This window comes from Rhamphochromis sp. 'chilingali' (genome assembly GCF_963969265.1).
Source record: "Rhamphochromis sp. 'chilingali' genome assembly, chromosome: 14".
Taxonomy (NCBI): Eukaryota; Metazoa; Chordata; class Actinopteri; order Cichliformes; family Cichlidae; genus Rhamphochromis; species Rhamphochromis sp. 'chilingali'.
This window is the reverse complement of record NC_137941.1, coordinates 35710357-35726673: the sequence shown is the minus strand read 5'-3', so window position 1 is coordinate 35726673 and position 16317 is coordinate 35710357. Positions and strand designations below refer to the sequence as shown.

The window sequence follows — 16317 nt, the reverse complement described above, 5'->3', positions numbered from 1 at the left end:
GATAATTTATCGATACTATTGTGGTCTTGTCTGTATCTATTCACCTTATGAAGCATTACGTCATGTCATAAGCTGTCACCATAGCAACCTGACAGGTACGTTGCTGCTGCAGCCAGACTCAGCTGGACACCTCTGAGCTTCACTTTGATTGGCTGGTTGATGTTTGTTGTTCCCATACTGTACAGGAAGTCTCTGTCGTGGAACACACTGCGTGCCAGGAAGCGCGCTGAAGACAAGGATGCCTTCTCAGTAGGGGTCAAAGGTCAGGAGAATGGCCTTCTCCGTAAGCCCAAAGAAATCACTCCTCCTACCCCGTTCGCCTCGTCCGACCCTGTGGTGAAAGGCAAAGTGAGTAAAGCAGGCCGACGGTGCGCACTGGTGATGTTATGTGTGTGCCAAAACCCCTCGCCTCCACCGCCCCACTCGGTTTATGTTCTTTGTCCTAACCTCAGTATGTGTGCGTGTGTGCAGACACCTGTAGACACACACACAGGTGGATGTGTCTCAGTGGGACTCCAGGAGTGGTTCTCAACCTGCATGACGCATGAATTCAGACTGATCGGTTTTATTTCTTGGATCACGTCTGTCCTACGGGACCACGATTTCTCTATTAAAAACCCTTACTGGCTGCAGCTGATGGCGTTACAGAGTAGCACAATTACTGCCATCGACAAAATCTCGAGCATTGCATTGTGGGAGAGACTGACTGGGATATTTTGTGGAATCTTTGGAACAAATGATTGACTCAGAATTCAGTCAAAAGACCAGGAGTGACATACTGTTAAAGATTTTCTTGGAGTGGTAACTGGATATGCAGGAAGCCAAACATACATCACAGGTAAACTGTCAGTCATTTGCAGTATTGAAGAGTTATAAAGAGCTCTATATATAATATATATAACTATATAGATATTTAGAGCTTTAGCATATTCTGCTCTGCACATTAGCATGTTCATTTATGCTACATTACCCAGTATTAGCTTCTAAAAGTTGCTTTAATTCAAAGATTTTTCCCCCAAATTTTGTATTAACTGTTGAGGAATGGCAGCAGGTGTTATACATAATCATCCATTCAGAGGCTCAAAACTCGTTGGTTAGTTTGAACTGCCAGCAGTTTCATGGCCTTTTGAGGTCTGCAGCCTCTTTATTTTGTAACAAATGAAACTTGAGCTTTTCACTGTGAAAGAGGAAGTTATCATTAGGCTGAAAAACTAGACATTTTAAATATAATATAGACATAAAGTATTCAGAATGAGCTCAAACATGTGTAGCAGTAATGTTAATCTTTTAAACACTGATGTGTTGTAAGGTGCTTGTTTCCTAAAGGAATGGTTTGAAAAATAGAATAGAATAGAATTCAACTTTATTGTCATTGCACATGCACAGGTACAGGGCAACGAAATGCAGTTTGCATCCATCCAGAAGTGCTTTAGTGATATAGATATATTACAATATATATTAGCAATAATATAGATATGTAAGTATATTACAGAAATGGGTCTATTATGGTATGTTATAATGTACACGGTATGAAGTATGTTGTGAATATTCTATAACTATAAGTATGTACAGGCTGTAGTGAGTACAAGCTATGTACAGGATATGAACAGGATATAAATATGAAAAACTATACAGAATATGAAATAAATAACTTTACAGAATCTGAGATATACAGCTATACAGAAATGGGAACTATGCAAGTTGTAAACAGTTGTAGGTTAAAAATTATCGAATGTACAGAATGATTATTTACACAGAGCTATACAGTAGTGCAGTTAAGATAAGTGAGGGTGTAGATAGTTTCTACAGAGGCTATATAAAGTGCTAGTGGTTGTGAGTGGTGGTTCAGTCCATGTTATTATTGTGTGTTTGAGGGTACAGTTGTCCATTGTGGGTGTGTGTATGTTCAGTCCATGAGTTTAACGTGGGTCAGATGTCAGGAGGCAGAGTTCAGGAGTCTGACAGCTGTGGGGAAGAAGCTGTTCCGGTACCTGGTGGTCTTAGTCCGGAGGCTCCTGTGGCGCCTCCCAGAGGGCAGGAGGGTGAAGAGTCCATGTGATGGGTGACTGGGGTCTTTGATGATTTTCCCAGCCCTTTTCAGACACCGCTTCCTGTAGATGTCTTTTATGGCAGGAAGTGGTGCTCCGGCGATGCGCTGGGCAGTTTTCACGACCCTCTGCAACGCCTTCCGGTCCGAGGCAGAGCAGTTCCCGTACCAGACTGTTATACAGTTGGTCAGGATGCTCTCGATGGTGCAGCGATAGAAGTTCACCAGGATGTCTGAGGACAGGTGGTTCTTCCTCAGAGTCCTCAAGAAGAAGAGGCGCTGGTGAGCCTTCTTGACCAGCTTGGAGCAGTTGGTCGTCCAGGTGAGATCCTCGGAGATGTGGACTCCCAGGAACTTGAAGCTGCTCACACGCTCCACAGCCGTCCCCTTAATGTGGATGGGTGGATGTGGGTCAGCATTCCTCCTGTAGTCCACGATGAGCTCCTTGGTCTTCTCGGTGTTAAGCAGAAAAATACTTCCACGACTTATTTTTTCAGCTAATAATAAATATTTTTCTGGTTATATATTTATTTCTTTAACAATAAACGTAATGATATTTCACAAATCTCCTGTCAGGAAGGAGTGCAGAAAGGTAAGACTGCCCATGTGGAGTACAGATCCAGTTTATCTTGCTAACAAGCGGAGGACGATGTCTTTGCTTGTGTGTGTGGCTCGTTTCCATCTGCACTCCACTGCCCAGAGCAGTGTGTCCACCTCCGTACTCGACCGTGGGGATGTTGTTACTTGGTTCATATTAAGGATTTCTCTTCATTGAAAATTCTGAGTTGTAGGGGATCAATTACTTATTTCAGTCAGTTACAGATCAATTTATGACTTTCATGTGTTTTTCTGGAATTTTGGTTGATATTCTCTCTCCATTAAAATGAAACTACCATTTAAATTAGAAACCATCCGTTTCTTTGGGAGCAATCTTGCAAAGAAATTCAGCATCATTATTTTCCCCTTTGTAATATCTACTTAGACCTTGTTGAAGTCAGTTGGCTAAATCCAAAAAGAGCAGTGAATTTTAGCTGGTCACAGCCTTTATACAAAATATACTTGTGCTCACATTAGAAATTAGTCTGACTTATTTGTTTTCCGCACATGCAACCACTACAGCTGCTCTTACAGTCTCTATGCCTATCAAATCCCACTTTAACCCATATGCACATACTGCCAGAAGTATTCACTCACTCATCCAAATCATGAATTCCAGGTGTTCCAATCACTGCCATGGCTACAGGTGTATGAAATCAAGCACCTAGGAATGTAGACTTTGTAAAAGAATGATCCGCTCTGTAAGTTTCAGTGTGCTACAGTGATAGGACACCACCTGTGCAAGAAGTCCAGTCGTGAAATGCTGAGGCACATAGTGTGCCAAGGTCACCACCTTTGGGAAGATGAGGAATAGCTCATGATTTGAAGTATATCACATCCTCTGCCATGGTACGGGCAATCTTATGGCATGGACAAGTGAAACCAGGTTACCACTGTTAAATAATGATGTGCTTGCTCATTGAAGTGGCATGATGAAATCTGAAGTGTACAGGGCAATACTCACACAGTGTGACTGACTCAAAGCATACTGCAAAAGCAAACCAAGTTTCTAATTGCACTGAAATTCAGAATCAGAATCAGAATACTTTATTGATCCCTGGGGGAAATTATTTTTTGTTACCTTAAATTACCTTTAATCGCCAACCCAACCAGATGTTTTTCATTTTACTGAAGGCGAAACTGAAGACAGAGAAATCCACAATCAAACAGCAACTGCACTAAACACATAGCAGAGCATCTCAAGAGAGGAAACAGTGTTTGGTGATGTCCAAAAACAATTCTTATATGATTCATTTGGCAACTTAATTTTAAGCTTCTATTTTTTTAATTCCTGGTTTTAGCACAATTGGATACGTCATGTGACACTTTGTGTTGCATTTAATGCTCCTCATTCATTTTAAAAAGCTGATCTCCAGTGAACAGTGAAAAAACTGCGTCTCCAATCAGTGAACAGCTGCAGTTGATCTTGTTGGCAGTGATGTAGGCTGTGGCTGGATATAGACTTCAGCTGTGGTTCAGTGTGTGGTGCTGTGAATACTGTATGTCTATGCAAGACTGTTGGAAGATGCAGTGATTTTATGAAAGAATTTTTCTTATTAACATAGTATAATCAAAACGGAGCTGTTGCATGTATATGTATTACAACCATGCAACTTATGCTGCAGCAATAAGAATAATAGCACAGCCAAAGTCTTGAGTAATCATCAGCCACAGGCTGCAGTCATAATCACAGATGCAATCTCTTTTTGAGAGACTTAACATATCAGATATACATTGTCCTTTTGTATATATATCTAGCGTTATAATAATCTTATGAAGACAGATACTCTAGGATCCATCCATCGACCTTCTTCCGCTTATCTGAAGCTGGGTCGTGGAGGCAGCAGCCTAAGCAGAGAAGCCCAGGACTCCTCCTCCCCATCCACCTCCTCTAGCTTGTCCAGGGGAACACCAAGGCCTTCCCGGCCAGCCGAGAGATATAATCTCTCCAGCGTGTCCTGGTTCTGCCCTGGGGGGGCCGCCTGCTGGTGGGGCATGCCCAGAACACCTCGCCCAGGAGGCGCCCAGGAGGCATCCATGTCAGATGCCCGAACCACCTCAGCTGGCTCCTTTCAATGTTGAACACCTCCTGGATGGCCGAACTCCTCACCCTATCAGTAAGGGAGAGGCCATCCACCCTACGGAGGAAGCTCATTACTGCCACTTTTCTCCGCGATCATATTCTTTTGGTCACTACGCACAGCTCGTGACCATAGGGTGAGGGTAGGGACATAGATCGACCGGTAAATTGAGAGCTTCGCTTTTTTCTGCATCACTGTAGCCACAGCACTAATCACCACCCTGTTGATCTCCCTTCTCCCGTCACTCATAAGCAAGACCCCGAGATACTTAAACTCCTCCACTCAGGGTAGGAGCTCTTCCCTGACCAGGAGTGGGCACTCCACCCTTTTCCAGCTTAGGACCATGGCCTCACACTTGGAGGTGCTGGTTCTCATTCCCACCGCTTCAGATTCGCCTGTGAACCATTCAAGTGCAAGTTGGAGGCCATCACCCAATGAAGCCAACAGAACCACATCATCTGTGAAAAGCAGAAATGAGATTCTCAGACGACCCAAATGAAAGCCCTCCGCCACTTGGCTCCACCTAGAAATTCTGTCCATAAAGATTACGAACAGAATCTGTGACAATGGGCAGAGTCTATCACTCACCGGAAACGATTACTTATTGCTTATGGCTATGCGGACCAAGCTCTTGCAACGGCTGTTTAAGGATCAAATGGCCTGTAGCAATGGGTCAGACACCCCATACTCCCGTAGCACCTCCCATAGCACACTCTGAGGGACACGGTCGAGTTCCTTCTCCAAGTCCACAAAGCACATTTAGACTGGTTGGGCAAACTCCCATGCACCCTCAAATATCATTGAGTGGGTAAAGAGCTGGTCCAGTGTTCCACAACCAAGACGAAAACTGCATTGTTCCTCCTGTATCCGAGGTTTGACTAATGGATGAACTTTCTTTTCCAACACCCTGGCATAGACTTTCCCAGCAAAGCTGAGTGTGTGTGATCCTCCTATAGTTGAAACACAACCTTCTTAAAGATGGGAACCACCACCCTGGTCTGCAAATCCAGAGGTACTGCCCCTGATTTTCACGCAGCATTGTAGAGGATTGTCAATCAAGACAGCCCTATAACATTCAGAGCCTTCAGGAATTCAGGGCGAACCTCATCCCTCAGGGGCCCTGCCACCAAGGAGCCTCAGTGACCTCACCTGCGGAGAAAGAAGCCTTGTCCCCAGAGTCTGCTTCCTCCACGGAAGACATGCCAGTGGGATAAAGAAGATCCTCGAAGTATTCCAGCCGCCCGACAATGTTCTCAGTTGAAGTCAGCAGCGCTCCACCCGCACTATACACAGTGCAGGTAGAGCACCACTTTCCCCTCCTGAGTCGCCTGGCCATTTGCCATAATCTCTTTGAGGCCATCCGCATGTCTTTTTCCACGGCATCTCCGAACTCCTCCCACACCCAAATTTTTGCTTCAGCTACTGCCCAAGCCATGTTCCGCTTGGCCTGTTGGTACCTATCAGCTGCCTCCGAAGTCCCACGGGCTAACCAAGCCCGATAGGACGTCCTAGTGCCATATATACTTATAGACACCCTTAAGTTCAGACATGGTGTTCATTATTGACAAACAACAACAAAATGCTGCTCGGGTTCAGATCTCACTGTTGTTGCCCACATGAACGTTGAAGTTTCCCAGTAGTACAGCAAAGTCCACAGGTGGAGCATCCTTGAGCACGCTGCCCAGGGACTCCAAGAAGGCTGGGTGCTCTGAACCGTCGTCCAGCGCATAAGCACAGACGACAGTCAGGACACATTCTCCGACCCAAAGGTGCAGGGAACAAACCCTCTCGTCCACCAAGAGAAACACCATAGTACAGGCAGCAAGCCGAAGGGGATACTAGGATACTCACCCAGCATCTTTCACCAAGGGCAACTCATGACTGAGACAGAGTCCAGCCCTTCTCCAGGAGACTAGTTCCAAGCCGTGCGTTGAGGTGAGCCTGACTATACCTAGCCAGTACCGCTCAACCTTACGCACTAACTCAGGCTCCTTCCCCGCCAGTGACATTCTCCTAATTGCTAGTCTTGGTAGCCAGGGATCGGTCCGCCAGGGCCTCCACTTATTGAACCTGACCTTCCTGTGGGTGGTGGGCCTACAGGAGGATGGGCCCGTGTCCCTCTCAGGCTGTGGCCAGTCGGGCCCCATGTACTAATGCATGACCCAGTTTGCCAGTTTGCCATTGGAGACCCTAATAGGAGGCAAAGCCTCCCGAGAACATAGCCTCTAGAATCCCTGGGACACGCACACCCCTCCACCACGATAAGGTAGCGAATCATTCTAAGAGTCGTACTGCACTCCCCAACCAAAGATTTTGGCTTATCGCAGGTTTAACAGTTTGAACATTTTCTGGTGATAAGGTTAGATTTACAGTCTTAAAGGACTGATTAGTAGCCTCAAAACTTCTAATTATCACTTAATGGAAAGACAAATGGTGGCAGTTTTACAGTGTGTCAGAAAAATCCAAAAGGACTCTCAGGTGAGTAGGATCTGAAGTGTCCACTGTAGCCACTGTTTTGCTCTCATTTTTTCTCATATTCTCAGAATCTTTCCTTTGTTCTCTTTCATCTCTTTTCATATTTGACATCATTTTTTCTGTTTTGGTTCTGCTCAACTTCGTCTGCATCTGTCCCCTCTCGTACTCTTTCCTCCTGTCGTTCCCGTTTTCCTTGTTTTTGTACATGTTTCACCTTTTTTATGTCCCATCTCCATTCTCTTACCTTTGACTTTTATGTGCCTCCATTCCCCTTTTATTCTTTTCCCTTGTTTCTTCCTCCACCAGGAGGTCCAAACTTCAGATGATTCAGATTGTGGTGATGACATTGACCCAAAGACGGGCATGGAGGTACCAGCTGTTCATTTTCATTGAAAAGATCTCTGACTCGGTGTTGAATACTTTTCTATTGAATTATTATATCAGCATTAGACAAACACTGTGTTGGAGACAAATGTGAGAGAATTTAAGAAGTTTAAAATCTGGAACTATTATGTATAAATTCATTTTATATAATACTGCTTCATATATGCTGAAAACTAATCCACATCTAATTATTTTCCAGCTTCTGAACCCAAACTTCATCCAGGAAGGTGAGACATACATAAGGCAGTTAATGCAAATTACATTTATTTATTCATTGAATAAGTTGTGTGACAAAGCCAAGAGGCTTCCAAATGCTTTTCACTACCACGGGAGTACAAGAAGCCCCAACTCCTATGTCAGTCTGGAACAGCAGCAAACCTGGTAATAAATGATGTGCTAGAATCAGCCTGATTATTCTGATCTGAATCGAGTGATTTGGCAAAACTGGTCATTATTTATGCTAATGCAGTATAACAGCAATGCAACAATTCCTTCTGAATACATGAGAGAGGTTTGAACTGTTCCCAAAAACTACAGAACTGAGCTGAGAATGCTTGAGGTCACACATGCCTTCGCTCAGAAACAACAACGTGATAAACTGTGGACATTTTAACTAAGAGCTGAGGGGAACGTGGTTTGTGATGCGTTTTCTGTGTGCAGTGGCTCCAGAGTTCTTGGTCCCACTGTCAGATGTGGTATGTGCATTCGGAGAGACCGTAGTCCTCTGCTGTAAAGTCTCAGGACGGCCTAAACCTTCAGTCACTCTGAAGGGCCCCGACCAGAATCCAGTGACCAACAACAGCCGCTTCACCATAGACATCAGGTAACAAAGAGACCACGAGGAACACCAGATGTGTCCATGAAGGCTTTCCAGAGGACCATTTCAATGCTGCATTCAGATTCTTGTTTTTCCTCACCTGCTTCTCCTTCAGTGTTTTGACTTTTAAACATACAGTGGTGTAAAAGTGTTCACCCCCTTCCTGATTTCTATGCGTTTCCGATCATCAACCAGATTTAAATATCAGACAAAACTCACACAAGTAAAAACAAAATGCAGTTTCTAAATGAAGGTGTTTATTAAGGGAAAAAGACTAAACCCTCATGGCCATGTGTGAAAAACCTAGTAACTAAGCAGCAACAACTACAATCAACTGAACGTTTGGCAGTGAGTCTTTTGCATCGTGTTGGAGGAATTTTGGCCCACTGATGCTTGTAGAATAATTGTAATTGAGCCATCGGAGGGTTTTCAAGCACGAACAGCCTCATGCCACAGCTCCTCAGTCAGATTCAGATCAGGACTTTGGCTAGGCCACTCCAAAGTCTTCATTTTGCTTTTCTTAAGCCATTCAGAGGTGGACTTGCTGCTTTGGATCACCGTCCTGCTGCAGAACTCAAGGGCACTTCACCTAGAGGTCACAAAGAGGTGGCCAGATGTTCTCCTTCAGACAGCAGAAGTCATGGTTCCATTTTCCACAGCAGCAAAACAGCCACAGACAATTACACTCCCACTACCATGGTTTACTGTTGGTACGATGTTCCTTTTCAGAAATGCTGTGTTACTTTTACGCCAGATGTGATCGGATGCCAATTATTTTTTCACACAGGAAATCAGGAAGGGGGCAAACACGTCTTCACACCACTATAAGTAGTACCCTCTATGAGTGCAGCCTTTTGATCTTTCCTCCTCTCTCCATACTCCTACGCACTGTGCAGGGATACAGGTGACATCTTGTTGAAAGTCTGTAATCTGATGCCTCAGGATACAGGAATCTACACCTGTGTTGCTGTTAATGACCACGGCACTGCATCCTCCTCTGCCTCCATCAAAGTCCAAGGTGTCGCACTTTGATTAACACTGAGGACCATTTGAGACGGTTACTGTTGATTTGGGGTTGACTATTTTTGTCTTGGCTTGCAGGTATCCCAGCAGCCCCAGTGAGACCTGTGGCTCAGGAGGCCAGCAGCACAGCGGTGATGATCCACTGGCTGCCCCCACCTTCATCTGCCCACTGTACTGTCAGCAGCTACACTGTGGAGTATAGACAGGAAGGTCTGTGTACTAGCCACTGGAATTGTTCTGTAGTGATGTTCAAACAGACTGACCTTTCCTCCTCTTTCACTCACAGACTCGTTCCTGTGGCAGCAGGTGGCCAGCAGCAGGGAGGAATGTGTGCAGATCGACTCTCTGATCCCCGGAGGTCACTATCAGTTCAGAGTTCGGGCCTCCAACCGCTGGGGTGTCGGCCCACCATCGGAGCCCTCAAATATGGTCACACTAGCCAGCAGCAGTAAGTCGCACGTGCTCTTAACAAAGAAAAGTAAATGCATGAGGATGCATTCAAGGATACCAAAAGGTATCCTTGAATGCATCCTAGACCTGAAGGTGAACAGTTTTAAAATCTCAAAGATTTGAAATTGAATTTGCCATCAGCTGGTGAGAGTATGACACACTCCACCCCTGGAAATATATCACAGTAGAGAGGAGTAAATGAAGAAGGTTGTTTGCTGGAGAGTGGGCAGGCAGGTGAGCCTCGGGTAAGTCCTGATTCCACAGACTCATAAAGCCTGAGCGCTGATCTGGCTGTGAGCTTTTCAGTCCAGAAAGGGAAGTAGGGGAGAACAGGCGAGGCACGCTGAAGCCGATTCACCACCATGTGGAAAATAACTGCTACAGCTTGTCCTTATTACACAGCACTGATGAGGCAATGAGCTGACCGGGCACCTCTGCCCATGGGCATAAACACCGGTAGATCAAGGCGAACCACCTCTCCACCTAAGAGTAAAGAAAGAGGAAATGAAAACAATTTCTCCACTAATGCTGACATGTTCAGGGGGAATTATCTTACTTATGTATTTGTTCTTTGTCCAGACTCTGGCTGTGATGGGACGGGCATTCATTGGAAGGAAAACTTTGAGTCAACCTTTACTGAGATCTGTGAGATTGGAAGGTAAAACGATTTCAGTCACAAATAACGTCTCTATCGAGCCAAAGCAGCCGGTTTTTAATGCAGTCTCACTTGCTTTGACCAGGGGACGGTTCTCAGTGGTACGGAAGTGTGTCAACAGGTCCACTAAGAAAGAGGTACTTGTTCCTTTTGTTTAACTTCTTAAAAATTAAACTTGATATTTTATCAGCTACTGTGAGATGCAGACACATTCAAGATGTAACCTGTTTTAATGATCGTATAGATAAACTTGATAATCTGTCTGTGTTTGCACAAACAAGCATTTTATTATCTGGCTGTAAATCCTTATAATCAGCTCTGCGCCACCTTGATGAAAAATCCACAATATGTCATCGTGCAGAGTGGTTTTGTCTCAAAACTTTAACTTCAGGCGGGGTGGCTGCAGCTCAGGAGGTAGAGCAGCTCATCAACTAATCGCTTGTATGTTGGGCAAGATACTGAACCTCAAGTTGGATGGAACTAGTCAAATGGATGCACCTCGGCATAGAAAAAACTATATTGCACGTTTAAGTGTTTTGCCTTTGTTCTCCACTAGGTGGCAGTGAAGTTTGTGAGCAAGAAGATGCAGAAGAAGGAGCAAGTGGCTCATGAGGCAGACATTCTGCAATATGTCCAGAATCACCAGCTGGTGTCATTGTTGGACACCTACGAGTCTCCCTCCTGTCTGATGCTCGTCCTGGAGCTGTAAGTCCAGTGTTTGGCTGCTGCACGGTTTTTTTATCGTTGTGTTTTTGCTTGTTTTTCACAACAAGTAGAGTTTTCAGCTGCTTTTAGAGCCCGCGTGGTTTGGTATGAACCAAACTAGATGGCTGTTACTTTTTAATAGTTTTCTTTTCAACTTTGCTCTCTTTGAATGTTTTCATAATGTTTACACTTTGTCAGCACAACCAGGACGAGCAAAGCAGAACAGCTGCTCCATAATGTGAACGTGTGACATCACCCATTCACAGTGAATGAGTTACAAAGCCTGCAGTGCATATTCACAGCTGTGTGTAATAGCGGGTCTACTGAGCGATTCATTCAACCACACAGTGCAGAAATCGAAACTTGTCTGTGTTTCCATGTTAGACTGGAGGATGGCCGCTTGCTTGATTATCTGGTTGCCCACGATGAGCTGATGGAGGAGAAGGTGGCCTTCTTCATCAGAGAAACACTGGAGGCCCTGGAGCACCTTCATACCTGTAGAGTGGCACACCAAGACCTGAAGGTGACTGCAGGTTTTTGTCACATATGAAAAGAAAAATATTGACAATTGTTGTTTGCTCACCTGTGTCTAAGTCATAACTCTGTTTTTGCTGTAGCCCGAGAACATCATGGTCAACCTCCATTCTCCCATGCCCAGTATTAAGTTAATCGATTTTGGCGATGCTGTCCAGTTGTCTGCCCACCGCCGATACGTCCACCTCTTGCTCGGGAATCCAGAGTTCGCTGCGCCTGAGCTGATCCGTGGCGCTCCAGTCTCCGTGGCCACAGACATGTGGAGCTTGGGTGTTCTGGCTTATGTCATGCTTAGTGGCGTTTCTCCGTTTCTGGATGAGTCACCGGAGGAAACCTGCATCAACATCTGCCGCCTAGACTTCTGCTTCCCAGATGAATACTTCTGCAATGTGAGCCAGGTGGCGAGGGATTTTGTGTCATCATTACTGCAGCAGGATCCCAGGAAACGGCCGAGTGCTACTTCCTGTCTCCAACATCTGTGGGTGGGTCGTGGAGGTGGGGAGTACTCCAAGACACCACTGGACACGGCACGGTTGGCCACATTTATCGATCGAAGGAGACAACTGCACGACGTTCGGCCCATTATGAACGTGAAAGGGCTGGTGAGCAGCGGCATGGGAAACACACTGTGACGGGATCTGAACTCCCACAGGAGCGTTTGATTGTCTGTCTGTCAGTGTGTGCGTGGGACAGATGTTTGGTGCTGAATCCTTCCTGTGGTGCAAAATGGAAACTCTTGCTACTGCAGGACCACGATCAGTCCCCTGTAGACCAAAACCTTAACCCCAGAATATTTATTTATTCTATTACCTTGTTATTTGTTCATTTACCGATTTCAGCAATGACACATGAAGCGGGTCAGGTAAACTGCCAAAACACCACAAGAACCCAAAGAAGTCAGCTGGACTAAGGTGGAACTGGATGTGTTGGCTCCAGTTTACCGTCATGTAACTAACTGTTGGGACTTTGCAGAGGCCTCTCGCTGAGCTGAGGACTCGTGCAGTTGATCTCAGGCTCTGGGGCAGTGCTGCCTGTCGCTTAATAGAGGGTCCTGCACAAAGTGCTGTTTGAACTGCAGGTAGTTGGACAGTTGCAGGAACACCGTGATGAGCCTGTTTCTAGTATATTTGTAATCATTTCCTTTCAAGGACAGTGTCAGCACAGTGTCCTAAAAATTATATTTGCATATCGATAAACTTCAGCTACACTTTTGAAGGGAAATATATTTCCCCACAGTTTACTCGAATATGCTGGTATTCAAAATATCTTCTTCCTCTTCTCCAGTTTCTTTGTCACTTTTCTTTCCCCTGTTTTTACTCCTTTCAGGCAACAGATTACAGATTACTACAGAGGTGGGAAATAACAACTACTCTGTTACAGTACTTAAGTAGGATTTTCAGGTATCTGTATTTACTCCCTACATTTTCATAAAAGGCTCATTACTTTAGCTTTGACACATTTAAGGGGTAATATTATTATCATTTCACATCACTGCAGGCCCTCTGGAACAGATTTGAACCTAAATGTTGAGGACAGTAACATCGACGACAATCCTGTTACGACAAGAGGCAAAAACATATCAGTTATACATCACACATACATTAATAGCTCTACTCGGGGGGTAAAGTGGACCGCAACAAAAAACATTTTTGGTGTAGATACCATGAGCTGCGATGCACTTCAGCATGTAGCTAGCACTACAGAAGAGGAAGTAACGATGTTTTAACTGGCAGATCATTTTAAATGTACCTTTAAACAACTCAACAAATATAAACACACAAAGTGTTTGTGTGCAGTGTGGACAGCAAGTACAGCTGCTTTGTTTCCCAGGGAGAGAAATGAATGCGTTCACTGAGAGATGGAGAAATGTGAAAAAACTAGATTGGAAATTACATTTAAATGTAGTTTTGAGTTTTTGGATCCAGCCGTTTGTTTTCTCACACATCTGCAAAACAAATCAAAGGATTCTGACTTTGTGTGCATGAAAGAGCAGCTTAGTGCTGAGTCGGTTCATCTACAGCACTGTGCTTAAGTTTAAAGTAGTGCACGATGTTTGCCTGCTGCAGAGAACCTGTTGCGTTCATGCTCACTGTTACATCGGCTGATGCTGGTTGGACTCCCTCACTGACTTCCATCTTTGTGCTACAGAGGGAGTGTAAAACAGCCTTGTGAGTCTGTGTAATCTCTGCTTACATCTTGTTAATTCAGTTGGTTAAATTCACAAAGAGCGGTACATTTTAGAGCAGCAGCAACACAAGTCAGTCGATCACAGCCTGTAGACAAAATGTACACAATCAAAATGAATGGAGCTGATGTTGGTTTCCCCACACTCCAGCCGTACAACTGATCTGAGAGTTTCACACCTGCCAAATCCCACTTTAATCCCCGACTATGTTCTTGTACTATTTAGGTGTTTCAGCAGTCACGAGGCTCAGTTTACATTTCTGTGCATTTTCACTTTTACTTGAGTTAAGAAGTTTAATCAGCAGTTTTCAACACGAGTGTCCATCGTTCTCCTAAAGTGACGACTGTCTGTGGTTTTGCCACCTCTGCATATTTGATGACACAGTATTTGTGACTCACTCAAGCTAGAAACTGATAAAGTGTTACCGAAGCATCTGTAAGGATCTAAAACTTTAAGTATGGACGATGTTTCTTTGTTTTTCTAACATGACTTCATCACACATGCATCAGTATGTTGTGTGATGCTGTTACTTACATGGAAAAGTCTCTCCGCAAAGAAAAACGATGCGTAGAATTATAATTTATGGAGAAACTGTTACCTGTAGCTGTCGTATAGGCCACATGAATAAGGACTGCACTTTTCTATGATCTACCTTTAATTTATTAAATGTTTATTTATTTCAGGACTGAACTAAGGGTGGTGTAATATTTGCTCTGGGGACCTAGAGCAGTCCGTTTACTCGACACATGGAGTTCAGAGGATGCCTAAACCTACTGAACTAAACGAGTGTGACTGTACAGCCGTGTAGCAGCAGACTCTGACTGAACTGTAGTGAATGTGCTGGACTGTCCTGAACCACAATAAACGGAGTTAAAATGCAAACATGTTGGCATTACTTCAAGGAAGATCAAACAGCGTCTGGATCGCCGCCTTCTGTGGTACATATGGACGACTACCAGACGTTAGCAGGATGCACCATGGACACAGTTTGCATCAGTGTTTACAGATTCTTTGTCCAAAAAGTAGGTAGTTTACAGACTAGTAAATACAAATCAGGAAAGACCTGCATGTAAATCACCAGTAATGGTTTAGAAATCAGGTTACAAAACTGTCTGTTTCTGTAAGTAAAGCCTGTGACATTTGGTGTGAAGGTGGGAAACTCCACCCTGAAGTCTGTTTTGTTGTATGTTTGTTTACCAGTCACTGTGGTGAATAACTGTAGTGGTTGGATCTCATTCATTCAGCTTGTAAATGTGCTCGTGCGGCTGCAGACCCTTTGGATGAAGTGGCCGCTGTTCCTGGGAGGCAGACGTTTACTGATGAATGTACTTTCTTGTGGAATGTGCTCTGTCGTCTGCTTTCACCCACTCGCCACACTCCCCGTTTTTCATCCTCAATCTTCCTCTAAGCATTTAGTGTCAAACAACAGCAAAGCTCATGTTCATGCTTGGATACTAAATGGTCCACAGGAAGGGAATTCGTCTTTAGAAGCAACTTTCATATCGGACGTCTGGTAAAATATTACCAAGTGTCTGTCACTGCAGCTGCAATCGATTCAGGTGTGTCCGAGTGCTGTTTTTCTTTTTTTACCACTCTCTCTTTCTAGTAGAGATTCTTGCTGTCTTATTGTGGACTTGTTGGTCTTGTTCATTATTTGAACTAAAAATAGCAGACTTCCCCAGTTTTTTCGACCTCTCATGCTAAATAAATCAATCAATAAAGAAAACCGTTTCAAGCTGTGTCTTTAGGAAAGGTGCTCGATGAGGTCACACAGACCGACTGGTCACTCGGGAAAATGAGTGTCGCCGACACTCATTTTCCCGAGCGGCTGTTAGAGATGGCTGGCAGTTATTAAAGTTGGTCGCCACAGTCACCAGGTATTCCAGGTATTCCAGGTTTCCCAGGTATTCCAGGTATTCCAAATACAGCAGGCAACAATTCCGTAACCAAAATAAATGAATCCCACCTAAAAACCTTTGGATAGAAGACAGGTGGCCGCAGAAATACAAACAAGTTTAAAGCACTTTGAGGCAACTGCTGTTGTGCTGAGGTGCTGCATAAATAAAACTGGATTCAGTTGACTTCATGACTGAGCCGGTGATGGTGAAGGTAAGAATAAACTAGCTGATGTTGCTCACCTGTTTCATGCCTGCTCTACGTATCCCAGCGTTGTTGTTAACATATGTCCAGTGCTGTACCCTCAGAACAGCGTTGTGTGCAATAATTGCAAAGATGAGATGATGGTGTAAAATAACTCGTGGCTGCACTGACATGTATGTACTGCTGTTCTAGTCTCGGTGACTTACTGGCTCTTTTTAAACCAACTCACATTTACCCATACTGTCTGTTAGTACTTACAAAGTT

The 16317-nt window shown here is 44.4% G+C and overlaps 1 protein-coding gene across 4 annotated transcripts in view; it reads left to right on the top strand.

The window, feature by feature from the left end:
* kalrna (kalirin RhoGEF kinase a) overlaps positions 1-15717 on the top strand; it is a 153687-nt gene extending 137970 nt beyond the window's left edge. The window contains exons 58-69 of one of the 4 annotated variants that reach the window (XM_080903834.1): positions 186-348; positions 7507-7569; positions 7784-7811; positions 8245-8407; positions 9298-9419; positions 9503-9634; positions 9711-9872; positions 10454-10532; positions 10615-10666; positions 11086-11234; positions 11619-11757; positions 11852-15717. In XM_080903834.1, coding sequence (XP_080759960.1) covers positions 186-348; positions 7507-7569; positions 7784-7811; positions 8245-8407; positions 9298-9419; positions 9503-9634; positions 9711-9872; positions 10454-10532; positions 10615-10666; positions 11086-11234; positions 11619-11757; positions 11852-12400 — 1801 coding nt within the window. In that variant the 3' untranslated portion in view covers positions 12401-15717. The remainder of the gene's footprint in view (positions 1-185; positions 349-7506; positions 7570-7783; positions 7812-8244; positions 8408-9297; positions 9420-9502; positions 9635-9710; positions 9873-10453; positions 10533-10614; positions 10667-11085; positions 11235-11618; positions 11758-11851) is intronic. The other 3 variants (XM_080903836.1, XM_080903835.1, XM_080903837.1) reach the window with 3 other exon arrangements.
* The last annotated feature ends 600 nt before the right edge of the window (positions 15718-16317 follow it).